The sequence below is a fragment of the Ornithorhynchus anatinus genome, chromosome 14 (assembly GCF_004115215.2).
Source record: "Ornithorhynchus anatinus isolate Pmale09 chromosome 14, mOrnAna1.pri.v4, whole genome shotgun sequence".
Lineage (NCBI taxonomy): Eukaryota > Metazoa > Chordata > Mammalia > Monotremata > Ornithorhynchidae > Ornithorhynchus > Ornithorhynchus anatinus.
Window position 1 is genome coordinate 43,289,680 of NC_041741.1, and position 14,956 is coordinate 43,304,635.

Below are 14,956 nucleotides of genomic sequence, written 5' to 3' on the forward strand. Positions count from 1 at the left end.
TTGAGCGCTTACTATGTGCAGAGCACTGTACTAAGCGCTTGGGATGAACAAGTCGGCAACAGATAGAGACAGTCCCTGCCGTTTGACGGGCTTACAGTCTAATCGGGGGAGACGGACAGACGAGAACAGTGGCACTAAACAGCGTCAAGGGGAAGAACATCTCGTAAAAACAATGGCAACTAAATAGAATCAAGGCGAATACCACAATTATTATCAATATTATTATTATTTCTATTATTATTATTATTACCTGGGGTGGACAGGCAAGTAGAAACGACTGATTGTTCAGGCAATTCTGAATCCAACTGGCAGAGCTGTATCTGACTGATGGAGTGCTTAACATAATTAGTGCTTAACAAATACCATTACCAAAAAGAGACCATGTCCGATTTGATTGTCTTGTATTTCCCCCAGTGCTTGGTACATAGTAAGCTTTTAACAAATCCCACAATTATTATCAATATTATTATTATTTCTATTATTATTATAATCTGGTGTGGACAGGTAGTAGAAACCACTGATTGTTCAGGCAACTCTGAGTCCAACTGGCAGAGCTGTATCTGACTGATGGAGTGGCTGAGGAGGCCTGGGCATCACGAAACAATCAGTGCAGTCCAAACTCCTCCTCCGTTGCTCTGCCCCATGGCCGGGTAAAAGGCTTTGCCACGGCACCAATCAAGTTGAATACCTGTAAAGCTGAGGAGAGGCTGGTGGGGATGACCTTCTCTTTCAGCGGGGCCCTTAGTGCCAACTGGCAGAAAGATGGCACCAAGGAAGCTTTTCAGCTCTGTCATCATGCGGAGGGTTTCGGTCTGTGAGATTCCATCGCCTCTCCCTGGGGGTGACAAATGGGCTGGGTTCTGCCCAGAAACAGCAGAGCCCTTAGGGTGCAGCCTGAAATCTCGTTTCCTGTTGAGGGTGGGGCTACGCTCCTGTGCTGGGCCTTGCGATCCATAGTGGACCCAGGGAATTCTGAGTAGACACATCTCTCATTCATGAAGATGCCGTCATCGTCATCTTTGAGCTCACCCACCTTGGCTGGGAGAGACCAAAACTGGGAGGGTACTTGGGCCATTCCATGGCAGGAGCACCAGTGTATGCTAGGAATGCCTAGGTGAGGTAGGAAGGAGACACACAACCTAAGGAGGACAGCTGCTCTGGTACATGCCAACCCTTCAGACCTCACAACCTGTACTCCCGGAGCCTAATCTAAGATCACCGAGTGGGCTTGGGTCTGGACCAGGGGGTCCCCTCCAAACCTACAATGGCTGTGCAGACCCCTAGACTCGAGAATGGTTTCCATGTCCCTGAAATGGAAACACCCATTAGGGGGTTCTGTCATGCAGAGGTTCCTACAGCCTTTTCTGGACAGAAAGGATCTCTAAGCTTCCCTTCCACCCCCACTCTCTTACTTGGGCCTTGCACTGGCCTAAGTTACTGGGACACCATCCTGGCTGTGAACTTGATTAGGTAAAGGCAGGGTCATGACAAAGTGTTTAGCAATTTTCATTGCAGGGTCAAATATTTGGGGCACTCCTGCCCTCTCCTTTCCCCCTCAACCACGGCAGAGGGAAGGGGAGAAGACTGAAGTGCTTGTGCCACGGAGATTCCCCATCTGACACCGAGCCATAGACTGATGGGTTGATGAAGTGGGGCCACCGCTGGTATAGATGTTCCCACAGTCCTCTCTTTTGACCTCACCGGCCCAACTAGAGACATCTATGCCTGCTCTGAGTTAGGCTGTGATCCTTTTAAGCCCTCTGATATGAAATCATTTAGCACTTTTTAAGAGGGTATTTATTTATTTCCCCACTTTCTCTTCAGCCTCTTTCACTTCCACATCTCCCTTCTCAACTGTGGCTATCCCGCTTCCCTTAGATCCTCACCCCTCTTCCCCCGCATGCCAAGTTTCTGATTTGAGGTTCTTACATGCTACTTGACACCCCATGCTGAGTGGTCTTTACTTCAGAAAAGGGAACTGAAAGAGCTGGAGGCAAACTTTCTGCCCCGGCCCCTCCCGCTCCCCTCATTTATCTCCACCAACCTCCCCGCCGTTGGCTCAGAGACCAGTCTCTGAGCTAGCAAAGCATCAGTCACAGACAAAAATGGGTGCAGGTCCTTTTATTAAGACAAGGGTATCGGCCTTCTTTTAACAGAGAACACTCACTAATCTGTGTCCCGGGGCAGCCAGAGAGATACTTCTAGCAATAGCTGCCCTCCTCCCACCTCCCTGCCCCATCCAACCCGCCTCCTGCCCTCTCGGTGGCATTAGAACAGTCCACTGTCTTGAAAGAGGAAAGTCCAGTGCCTCGAAAGAGGAGGAGGGGAGAGGAGAGGTAGGAGTTGGTATGAAGATATGAGGCTGGGAAAGGGGTGTTAAGAAAACAAAACACCCTCCATAGACAGATGAAGAGTTGATTCAGGAAACACTTCTCAGAGAATATTCCACAGGGAAGTGAATTGATCAACATGGATGGTGAAATGAGTGTGTCTGGGGTGATGTGGGCCAGGCAGGTCAGCGTCTTCTCCCCCTGCTCATCCCCTAGGTTCCCTATGTCTAGTCAGAGAAGATGCACCCGAAAGCCAAACTATCCGAGCTACTCTAAGACACCCCACCAGTGTGCAGGGTGGGAGGTGATAAAGGGTCATCATCGGGGCCTCCGCTTTGGGTCTGGCCTAACCCTGGAATCCAAACTCCTTGTACTTGGCGGCCATGTCGTTCCGGAACAGCTCCAGGGCTTTCCCCATGGCAGCCTGGGCATCAGCTCCGAAATCTGCGGAATGCTTGCTCTGGAGGACGTGGATGATGGCCTCGGAAATATACTGCTCGGGGAGAAGAGACCGGGACAGGGAGAGAAAAGAGGGTGGGAGAGGAGAGAACAAGAGAAAAGTCATTGAACACCGAGGACTCAGAAAGAGATGGGAACAAGGTCACTAATAATAATAATAACAATACTTAAGTACTTATTAAGCACTTACTTTGTGTCAAGCACTGCTCTAAGCAATGAGGTAGATGATAAAAGTTAATCAGGTTGAACACTGACCAACCTGCGGAGCTCGCAGTCTAAGTAGGCAGGAGTAGGATTAATCCTCATTTTACAGATGAGGAAACTGAGGCAAAGAGAAGTGAAGTGATTTAATGTTGGTATTTGTTAAGCGCTTACTATGTGCCGAGCACTGTTCTAAGCGCTGGGGTAGACATAGGGGAATCAGGTTGTCCCACGTGGGGCTCACAGTCTTAATCCCCATTTTACAGATGAGGGAACTGAGGCACAGAGAAGTTAAGTGACTCGCCCACAGTCACACAGCCAAGTGGCAGAGCTGGGATTCGAACTCATGAGCCCTGACTCCAAAGCCCGTGCTCTTTCCACTGAGCCACGCTGCTTCTCTATTTGCCCAAGGCACCCCCAGGACTAAAGGCTTAGAGCCAGAACAGAGACCCCAAGCAGGAAGCGGACCTCCTATGCTCCTCACAGATTTGCTGCTCCATCTCCTGCATCCCTCTCTCCTCCCCCCGCTCTCAGGGCCCGAACTTCATACCTCCAGGAACTTGATGGAGATTTTGTGCTTGGTGGCATGGGATTGGGCCAGGGGCTTCAGCTCCGCCTCATGCTGGCCCTTCTTCTTCAAGATGTTGCCCAGGGCGGTGAGGACAGTCCCACCATGCTTCTTCAGGTCGGCTGAGGCCTTCATCTCATCCTCTGTCTTCAGGCCTTTGAACTTGTCGAACTTTTCCAGAGTCTCAGGATGAGTCTTGAAGAGTCTGTAGGTAGGAGGAGAGAGACCCACCATTGAGGGGCGAGAAAGGGAAAGAGTGGGAAAGCTGGAAAAGAAACTTCTCCTGGTTTCCCAAGAGTAACCGGGCTCAACTGGGGCAGCCCGTAACAGTGAAGAGGGAATTTCCTTCAGATCATCTGAGGAAATACCCTTTACTCTTCTCCCAGCCTAAATGATCTCTTCCATTTGCCCCTCTCCCAAACGCTCTCAACCAGCCTGCTCTCTTCTGTCAGTGAGGATGAGGCTTTGGTGCCCTGGAGCTGGTCATCTTGAGCAACCACTATGGCCAGTGTTGAAGGGGGCCGTGATCAGGTTGCCGAGGACCCTCTTTTTCCCACAGTTTTTTTAAAGGTATTTGTTAAGCTCTTACTATGGGCCAAGCACTGTACTAAGTGCTGGGGATAGATACAAGATCATCAGGTTGGACACAGTCCATGTCTTATTCTTTAATAGTATTTGTTGAGTGCTTTACTATGTACCAGGTAATAATAATGTTGGTATTTGTTCAGCACTTACTATGTGCAGAGCACTGTTCTAAGAGCTGGGGGAGATACAGGGTAATCAGGTTGTCCCACATGAGGCTCACACTTAATCCCCATTTTACAGATGAGGTAACTGAGGCACAGAAAAGTTGTGACTTGCCCACAGTCACACAGCTGACAAGTGGCAGAGCCAGGATTCGAACCCATGACCTCTGACTCCCAAGCCCAGGCTCTTTCCACTGAACCTCTGGGCTAGATAGAAACTAATCAGGTTGGACACAATCTGTGTCCCACATAGGGCTAACAATCTCAATCCCCATTTTCCAGATGAGGTAACTGAGGCACAGAGAAGTGAAGTGACTTGCCCAAGGTCACAGCAGATAAGTGGCGGAGCTGGGATTAGAACCGAGGTCCTTCCGACTCCCAGGCCCAGGCTCTAGCCACTAGGACACGGTGCGGCGTGGAATAGATATGGCAGCACCGGCAGCCTGTTATTTACTGAGAGGAACTAACCTCTTTAGTTAGGGCAATATAGGGCCTGGTAAATGCTACCTCCTTCTACCTCAAACTGCTCCCAGAGCCCCAAGGATTCAATACTTCCCTCTTCACCCTGTGGCCTGGCACTCTGGAATCAATCAGTGGTATTTCCTGAGTGCTTACTGTGTGCACAGACCTGTGCTAAGCACTTGGGAGAATACAATAAGACAGAGTTGGTACACTCTTTCCCTGCCTCTAAGCAGTTTACAGTCTAGAGAAGGACAGACATTAATAAAAAAGAGATAAATTACGGATATGTACAGAAGTGCTGTGGGGCTGCGAGTGGGGTGAATATGGAGTGTTTAAAGGGCTTACTGGAAAGACAAAGGGCTTGGGAGTCAGAGGACATGGGTTCTAATTCCGGCTCTGCCACTTGTCTGCTGGGTGACCTTGGACAAATGACTTCACTTCTCTGTGCCTCAGTTACCTCATCTGGAAAATGGGGATGAAGACTGTGAGCCCCACATGGGACAACCTGATTGCTTCGTATCTACCCCAGAGCTTAGAACAGTGCTTGGCACATAGTAAGCGCTTAAATACCATAATTTCCCACTTCTAGATTGTGAGCCCATTGTCAGGTAGGGATCGTGTCTATCTGTTGCTGAATTGTACTTTCCAAGCACTTAGTAAAGTGCTCTGCACACAGTAAGCGCTCAATAAATATGACTGAATAAATGAACGAATGAATGCAGAAGAGAGAGGAATTGGAGAAAAGAGGGTGTAGTTGGGGAAGGAGCCATCTGTCAACCATTTGCAGAAGCAGTGCTGCTTAATGGAAAGAGCACGGGCCTGGGAGTCAGAAGACCTGGGTTCTAATTTTGGCTCCACTGCTTGTCAGCTGTGTCACCTTGGGCAAGTCACTTCTCTGTGCCTCAACTCCCTCATCTTCAAAGTGGGACTTAGATACCTGTGGTCCCTGATGCTTTGACGGTGAGCCCCATGTGGGATTTTATTATCTTGTATCTAAACAAGTTACTTCAAACTCTGTACCTTTGTTTCTTTTCTAAAAGGTAGAATCAACACCTGTTCTCTCTCCAGCTGAGATTCCCACTTTCCTCCTCCCTCCTCCAGGTCCAGAGACCACCAGGCGAGACGCCTCTGCTATACACCCAGGCCAGCGTTGAATCCTGGACATTATGCGCCCAGGGATGCAAGCATCCAGCCCCCTGCATCGCGGAGTCAGTCAGTCAATTGCATTTATTGAGGGCTTACTGTGTGCAGAGCACTGTACTAAGCCCTCGGGAGAGTACACTGTAACCATAAACCGACACATTCCCTGCCCACAGTGACCTTACAGTCTAGAGGGAGCCAGCTGGCCTTCCAGACTCCAACCCTTGGACTCTCCAGAGCCCCGCCCAGAGAAGCTGGTGGTGGGGGAAGATCGGGAAGGGTAAAAAGGGACTCCGGCTTCACAGTCCAATGCATTTTTGGCTGAGGACGCTTCACGTGGAAAAAGAACAATCCCCTCCTCCCTTCCCTGCCACCCCCCACCCACCCCTCGCTCTCGTGAATGGATTTTTCCACCATCAAAGAAGCTTTTTGTCTGGATGGACACGTTCAATGTCAATTGGTCCCCAAGGGCGAGATGTGTCACCGCCTGCATGTCACTAGCACCTTCCCCCCCAACGGGCTTTGGGCTTGTTACTAATATTACCCAGTGATGACTATTATTATCCTCCACTAAAAGGCGAGGCAGTTATGGCCCTGGAAGGGGAAGTACTCAAATGAGTCAGCTGTGGGGTGAAAATTAAACCCACGATTTCTAGTGCTCCAGCCTGGGAAGCAGGGAGATCAGGTAGGATGAGAGCAGGTTAAACTTTAAGGAGACCAGGGTCCTAAGCCGGCCTCCACCTCTTCCCTGATGTGGGACTTTGATCAAGTCACTTAACTCTTCTGTGCCTCAGTTACCTCATCTGTAAAATGGGGATTAAGACTGGGAGCCCCATGTGCCCATCCTGATTACTTTGTATCTACCCCAGGGCTTAGAACAGTGCCCAGCACATAAGTAAGCCCTTAACAGATATCATTTAAAAAACAAAACGAAACTCTTCTGTGCCTTAGTTTCCTCCTCTATAAAATAGGGATGAAATACTTGTTCTCGTTCCCTCTTTTTTTTTTTTTTTACAGTATTTGTTAAGTGCTTACTATGTTTCAAATACTGTTCCAAGGGCTGGGAAGATACAAAGAAATCAGGTTGAACACAAGCCCTGTCCCACATGGGGCTCACAGTCTTAATCCCCATTGTGTAGATGTGGCAACTGAGGTTCAGAGAAGTGAAAAGACTTGCCCAAGGTCACACAGCAGACAGGTGGCAGAGCCAGGATTAGAACCCATGTCTAATCCACTTCACCCACTAGGTCACACTGCTTTATGAGGTGATGGACCAGTAGAGGTGATGGACCAGTAGAGGTGATGGACCAGTAGAGGTGATGGACTTTATCTTTTTCTTCCAGTTAAACAATCAAGACAGTAGAGGCTGCTTATCGGCACCGAACAAATACCATTATTACTGTTATTACTAGCTCTGTGATACAATCCAAAGTTATATGGAGGTGGTGGAGTCCCCAGATTTTGAATAAAGGAAGATGCCAGTTCCCTCTCTTCCCACAAGATTCCAGAAAGCCCCCCTCCACTCCCGGGAAGCCTCAGCCCAATTTTTAAGCATGCAGGAGGACCTGAATAATGGAAGCTTAGCTATTGTGCCAACCCAGTAATACGCAAAAGCAGCCACTCAATCTACGCCTCCCTCTTATCAGAGATTTTGCCTAGCATAAAGTACACAGGACTGGGAATCAGGAGACTTGATTTATCCTAGCTCCACCACTAGGCTGTTGTGTGACCCTGGGCAAGTCACTTAAATTCTCTGTGCCTCAGTTTCCTCATCTGTAAAATGAGGATTAAGTGTCTGTTCTACCTCCGCCCCTTTAGATTGTCAGCCCCATGAGGGACAGTGACTGGCTCCAAGCTGATGATCTCATACCAAATATCACAATTACTATCATTATTATTTTGATACCTGAAGGCTACAACAAGGTCTACAGCTGTTCCCGGCTACCTTCAGGACCGAAAGACAGGGCAGTGGAGGGCAATAAAACGATTCTGCTCTGACTGGATCACAGAGGGGACTCACCGGTTTGGGTTTTTTGGATTCCTTTTTGTCGATTACCTTGTTTATCCCTTCCAGTTTCAGCTTCCAAATAAAGCTTCTAGTCACTGGGGTGTTTATTAAGCACTATCTATGAGCCAAGGGCTGTACTAAGTCCTGGGGCAGATACAAGACAAGCAAGTCAGAAACAGGTCTCCAGGCAAGTAGAGCTGTGTTAGGGAACACTGGACCCTCCGCCCCCCTCTTTCGCACCTGGGCACGGAAGAGCAAAGATGTCCTGCTGGGCTTCTTCACTCACTGAGAACACGAGCCTCATTCCTGAAGGAGTTATCTGGATTTTTGGCTTATCCCTTCATCTGAGGATCTCAAGGAACTCCCTCCAACTGACCGGAGAACCGAAGCACAATGACAGAAAATAACTTGACCCAGGTCAAAAAGCAAGCCGGGACCACAGTTAAGACCAGAAGCCATGATGTCAGATGCCCTAGCCCCTGGCGTCTCTGCAGCCTTGGGTATTAAAATAATGCTACTAATAGTAGAAGCAGCATGGCTTAGTGGAAAGAGCATGGGTTTGGGATTCAGAGATCATGGGTTCTAATCCCGGCTCCGCCACTTGTCTGCTGTGTGACCTTGGGCGAGCCACTTGGTTTCTCTGTGCCTTAGTTCCCTCACCTGTAAAATGGGAATTAAGACTGTGAGCCCCACGTGGGTCAACCTGATTACCTTGTAACTACCCCAGGGCTTAGAACAGTGTTTGGCACATAGTAAGTGCTTAACAAATATATATATATGAAAGCACTTCACCCTGTTGGAATAGAGATACCCTCCAGCCTAAAGTTCTTGGGGAAGTGGGGGAGCAAAGGGGCCAGTGCGAGCAAGCTCCAGCACAGCAGGGCACCACTGCAGATTGGTCAAGGACTCGTGGTGCCCGCTCTGTTCCATGAGGAGCTGCTGTCTTTTTGTTTTAATGGTATTTGCTAAAAGCTTACTGTGTGCCAGTCACTGTACTAAGCACCAGGTATTCAGGTTGGACACAGTCTATGTCTCATTTGGGGCTCACAGTCTTAATCCCCATTTTATAGATGAGGTAACGGAAGCACCTCCATTAGTGAAGTGACTTGCCAAGGGCACACAGCAGATGAGCGGCAGAACCGGGATTAGAATCCACTTCCTTCTGACTCCCAGGCTCGTACTCTATCCTCTAGACCATGCTGCTTGTCAGCCCTTGACTGACAAGGGCATTGGCCTCCCAGAGCCCTTCCCTGATTCCTGGAGCTCATCGATGGGAATGACATCCCATCATCTGCCTTTCACTAAAACATTCTCTAAGACCCCAGACTGCCTCTCTGTTCCCAGCTGACCCCTCTCCCCCTCCTCCCCTCGCCCCCAATTCCCTGCTTCCAAGTGAAAATAGCTGGGTCTGAAAGCAGAAAGGGGCCAGTTGCGGCATCCGAGAAAGCAGCATGGCTGAGTGGAAAGAGCACGGGCTTGGTAGTCAGAGGATGTGGGTTCTAATCCTGCCTCCACCACTTGTCTGCTGTGTGACCTTGGGCAAGCCACTTCACTTCTCTGTGCCTCAGTTACCTCATCTGTCAAATGGGGATTAAAAAATGTGAGCCCCTCGTGGGACACTCTGATTATCCTGCATCTAGCCCAGCACTTAGAACAGTGCTTGGCACATAGTAAGCACTTAACAAATACCATTATTATTATCATTATTAAGTGTTCAAAAGGATTGGGAAAGATGGAGAAGCAGTGTGCCTTAATAGAAGGAACACAGGACTGCAAACCAGGAGACCTGGGTTATAAACCTGGTTCCACCACTTGCTTGTTTATGTGACTTTAGGCAGGTCACTGCACTTCTCTGTGCCTCAGTTACCTCATATGTAAAATGGGGATTGAGACTGTGAGCCTCATATGGGACAGGGACTGGAGTCCAACCAAATTTGCTTATATCGACCCCAGTGCTTCGTACAGTGTCTGGCACATCGTAAGCTCTTAACAAATGGCATTATTATTATTATTATTATTCTCTGGGCCTCAGTTTCCTCATTTGTAAAATGGGAATGAAATACCTGTTCTCTCCCCCTTAGACTGTAAGCCTCTGGTGCCTGACCCAATCTTCTTGTACACATTTAATACCTGTGCTTAACAAGTACCATAATTATTATTATTACTTAAAATGTGAGCTCTATGTGGGATCTGATCATCTCTCATCTATCCCAATGCTTAGTTCAGTGCTTGGCACATAGGAATCATTTAACAAATACCACAATCTACCCCAGTACGATGCCTGGCACAAAGTATGCACGTAACAAATAGCACAGTGATTATTAGTATTATTGGGAAGCCGGGAGTGGGGGAGAAAAGCAAAGCAGCAGGGGGAAGAAGAGACCTAGAGGTAATCAATAGAGAACAGGCTTTCTGCCCTCAAGGCAACCACCTTGGAATGCTCACTTGTCTGGGGAGAAGACATTCCTCATTCCTTCAGACTCCTTGGATGGGATGAGTTAGGATTCCCAGGTTTGGCCTCTCCCCGCCGCCTCACCACTGACTGTAGCTTTGGGCCCCATCCTCTCTCCTGATATCCCTCCACCCCCCACCCTCTCATCCTCTTCCTGGCAGAGATGAGCCAGGCCAGCTCGGTTGGGGAGGGAGGGAAGATGATGATAGCATTTGTTGATGATGGTATTTGTTAAGCGCTTACTATGTGCCAAGCACTGTTCTAAGCGCTAGGGGAGACACAAGCTAATCACACCGGACACAGTTCTTGTCCCACCAGAAGCTCACAGTCTAAATCCCCATTTTACAGATGAGGGAAATGAAACACAGAGAAGTGAATTTGACTTGCCCAAGGTCACCCAGCAGGCAAGTGACAGAGCCGGGATTAGAACCTAGGTCTTTCTGACTCCCAGGCCCGTGCGCTATCCACTAGGCCCTGCTGTGTCTGGGGTCCTGGAGCGAGAACGAGAGTGAGTGACAGCCTCTGGGATGGGGGCGGCGTGGAGGGGGGCACCCTCCTTTTACCTGATCAAGACCTCCTGCCCGTGTCCCGGCAGGTCGCCTTCCACCTTCCCCCAGACCTTGAGGACCAGCTGCCATTCTCCGTCGCTCAGACCCATGGTGCTGTGTCAACCCGAGTCACTGCCCGAAGGAGACCAAGAAGAAAGAGGGCTTCTCCCCCGACCAGCTGCAGCTGCCGTGTGCCCTGTCCCCCAGAGGTGCGATTTGGAGCGGGCCGGCTCCGGAGGGGCTTTTATACCCTTCCCCGGGACCTTGACACCTATCAATTGACGGCTCAAGTCTCGCTCTCCCTCACGCCCATTTGGCCTAATCTCCTTTTCTTTCTCTCGCGCTCTCACATGGAAGCTATTTTGGGTCAGGTGCCATTGTAACTACCAGACCAGCTCAGGCCAGCGGTGGGGGAGGTGGCTGGGGCGGGGGCTGGGGAAGGGGGACGGATGGGGACTGGAAGCTGGCACCCTCCTGAGCCAGACAGAAAGGGCACTGCCCAGTTCTGGTGCCAGGAGCCTGTAATTTAACACCCGATCCTGAGGCCCTGAGGCATCAGGGCCACACCCCTGAGCTCTGAATTCTGCTGTCTCCCTTACCCATCACTCTTGCTTCAGGGATACGGGGACTGACTTGGCCTACTCACTTGACCTTCTTCCCTTGACCTTTCCCTCAGGCTCGGGCCTGCCTGGGAGGAAGCCTCGCCCTGGGCCACGGTCATCCCCCAAATCGGGCTTGTAGCAGAGAGAGGGAAGGGCTGTGGACTCGGTGATTACGCTCCCTTGAGATCGCCTTTCTGCCTAGGTCATCGGAAGAGACAGTGAACTCACCACAACTGCCCCATTCTGGGCAGGGACGAAGCAGGACGTCAGGTGGTTTGAGAACCACCAGGCGAGGGCTCCAAATACCACGTTCTTCATTGTAAATTGGAGGGTTTTGTTCTGCCGTAGGCCGTAGCATGGAGATAGAAGTAAGAGAGCCTAGTGGATGGAACAGTGCAGGCACCAGGGTCTGAGTCTCACTTCTGAGATGCTGCATGGCCTTGGGCAGATCATCTGGCCTCTCTGGGCTACAGTGTCACTACAAAATGGGTAAGACTCCAGGTCAAAGTAAACCAAATCATATGAATTATTTCCCATTGGTTAGAGAAGTGGCATCACCTAGTGGAAAGAGCCTGGGCATCAGAGGCCCTGAGTTCTAATCCTGACTCTGCCATTTGCCTACTGGGTGACCTTAGGCAAGTCACTTTGCAGTACATTAGATTCACCATCTGTAAAATGGGGATTAAATACCTTTTCTTCCTCCTACTTAGACTGAGCCTCATGTGGAAAAGGGACTGTATTCAGTTTACCTTGTATCTACCCCAGTGGTTAGTACAATGGCTGGCATATAGTAAGAATTAAACAAATAATGCTACCATTATTACACCGCTGTCTGGTCCATTCTAGGAGGTCTTAGGCTGGCCCAGCTTCCTCCAACTTTTAGGAATGGGGTCCTTTTAAGACCCCCCCCCCCCCCAAGATGGAAAGTTTCAGCTAAAAGAAGCTTAGAAAAGCAGTGTGGTTTAGTGGATAGAGCACAGGGCTGGGAGTCAGAAGGACCTGGCTTTTAATTCTGGCTCTGTTACATATCTGCTATGTGACCTTGGGCAAGTCGTTTCGCTTCTCTGGGCCTCAGTTAACTCGTCTCTTTAAAATAGGGATTTAGAGTGTGAGTCCCATGTGGGACAGGGACTGTGTCCAACCCAATTATCTGTATCTACCCCAATACCTACAACGGAGCTTGGCACATAGTAAGCACTTAGGAAGTACAATAATAATAATAATAATAAAAGAGTAGCTAGGGGGTGCAGGCCACAGTCACAGCACAGAAGGGTCCGACAGCCTCGAATGCAAATCCTGGGGAGGAAGAATTTGGTGAATTTATGTTTGTGTTTGAGGGACTGTGAGATGGGGAGATGTTCTAGTGACCTGGGTCAAAGTGGCACTGGGACACAGGTGGCAAGAGAACCAGTGGGCCTCAAAGGTCACCCTGAAATGGGGAGGAGAGGAGGAAGACACTGGATTCTGACAAGAAAGGGAGACACTGCTCCCCTTCTTTCCCTCTCCCCAAGAAGGAAATAATGAAGATAAACTGAAAGGGTAGAGGAGGTCCAGGAAAGCAGTTCTGTGGCAAGAAAGAACATGGTCTAGTGAATAGAGCACAGGCCTGAGACCTGGGGTCTAATTTCGGCTCTGCCATGGCTCTGCTTTGTGACCTTGGACAAGTCACTTCACTTTTCTGGGTCTCAGTTACTTCACCTGTAAAATGGGGGTGAAGCTCCCATGTGGGACACGGACTGATTCCAACCTGCCTGTCTTCTATAGCTCTTAGTACAGTGCCTGACACATAGTAAGTGTTGAAGAAATATCATTTAAAAAAAAACAAAACCCTTCCCTCTCCCCCGCCAACCTCCGCCCCAGGCCAAGAAAGAAAAGCACAGATGTCCAGGGACCTCCTGGGGCTCCAGCTTCCAGGGAGCTCAGGGGAGGACTTGGATATTTCCAACCCCATCTGCCCATTACAAACGCTAACATGTTTAATTCAGAGCTGTCATTATACCCACAACACCACATTAGGTGGAGAGCAAGTACTGTAACCTGCGGTCGATGAATCAAACTATTGAAGTTTTAACATTTAAGCTAATGGAAAAGTGCTCAGGTCTGTTTGCATTTTTGCATGGGGGCCTCTCTGCAGCAGAGAAAGGCCTTCCACAGTTGCTATAGATACACAATGCAGCCTGCTATATTTTGAGGATATAATGAGCAAAACGACAGATCTCATTGTGCCTCGGGAGCAAATGTGATTTTTAAAAATCAGGCTTTCAGATTAGAAGTCATTCCAGAAGAGTAGGTGGTCACATCCATAATGAGCTTCTTTTCTGACTTGATAATAATAATAACAATAATAATCATAGTATTTAAGTGCTTACCATATGTACATATGAACATATCTTATATACTTATCTGAAAAATCATTTATTTATAGATGATGATATATTAAAATTAATGAATTATGTGTATGAACATAAATGTGGTGGAGCTGAGGGAGGCGGGAAAAATGGGGGCAAATTCAAGTGCAAGGGTGACACAGGAAGGAGTGGGAGAAGAGGAAATGTGGGCTTAGTGGAGGAAAGCCTCTTGGAGGAGATGTGCCTTCAATAAGGCTCAGTATATACATCATCACCGCAACTACTGCGTCAGGGGTAGCCAAGGCAACGACCCACTCAGAAAGGTCTTCAGGTGGAAGCCGGCAGGAAGCTGGTAGCCGGCGGGGCCGGTAGCCGGGGGCCGGGGCTACCGTACACCCGGAAACCCTCACCCCCCAACCCTCTCTTCCAACTCTCAGCCTTTATCCCAGCGGACTTCCAGACAGCCTGAAACTTCCAGAACATCCGGCTCTAACCTCAATCAGAAGTGGTCGGGGCTTGGTGGTGGTGTGGGGGCGGGTGGGCAGGCCTGCTCCCGTAAGGCAGTTCCCATTCCAGCTGATTCTGAGAGATTCAGTGCCAAACAAGGGGCTTGGAGATCCTACTCGAGGAGGCAGAAGTAAACGATGAGGAGGAAGAAAAGAGAAGTTAAAGGAAACCAGTTCGGATACTTTAATGCACCACAGCTTCCCTGGTGAGAACTCTTACCTTCAGCAGAATGCTCCTCCTTCCTCCAGACTTTCCAAAGATGATTGACATTCTAAGGCCCGCGCCCCTCTCTACCCCGACCCTGACTGGGCCGCAGCAACGGGGCGGGCTGAGCACTAACCCGGGCTTCAGTGTTGGTTGCCCTGCCAGCCGGAGAACGCTGGACCCTGCGGGACCCTCCCCTAAATCCATCACCTCAGATCACTTTGCCTACCCTCATTGCCAGAGGCAGGATGTGGACGGAATGTCGGCGGCGGGATAGACGAGATGGAGGTACAGAGGGGCCACCACCGGAGATGCTCGAGGAGTGGGGAAAGGTGGACTGAACATTTCTGTAGAAAAATGATCTGGGCAGCAGAGTGAAGT

At 49.5% G+C, this 14,956-nt stretch overlaps 1 protein-coding gene and 1 long non-coding RNA gene across 2 annotated transcripts; one reads left to right on the plus strand and one right to left on the minus strand.

The window, feature by feature from the left end:
* Positions 1-2,105: 2,105 nt before the first annotated feature.
* MB (myoglobin) lies at positions 2,106-11,135 on the minus strand. Its single transcript, XM_001513063.4, has 3 exons — positions 10,930-11,135; positions 3,541-3,763; positions 2,106-2,823 (listed from the first exon to the last, which is right to left on the minus strand). Exons 1-3 carry the CDS (start codon positions 11,022-11,024, stop codon positions 2,677-2,679), a joined length of 465 nt encoding a protein of 154 aa, XP_001513113.1. The 5' UTR covers positions 11,025-11,135; the 3' UTR covers positions 2,106-2,676.
* Positions 7,108-8,012, plus strand: LOC114816704. The gene is made up of 2 exons (XR_003764513.1): positions 7,108-7,171; positions 7,206-8,012. It is a non-coding gene; the product is annotated as an uncharacterized LOC114816704 (long non-coding RNA).
* Positions 11,136-14,956: the final 3,821 nt, after the last annotated feature.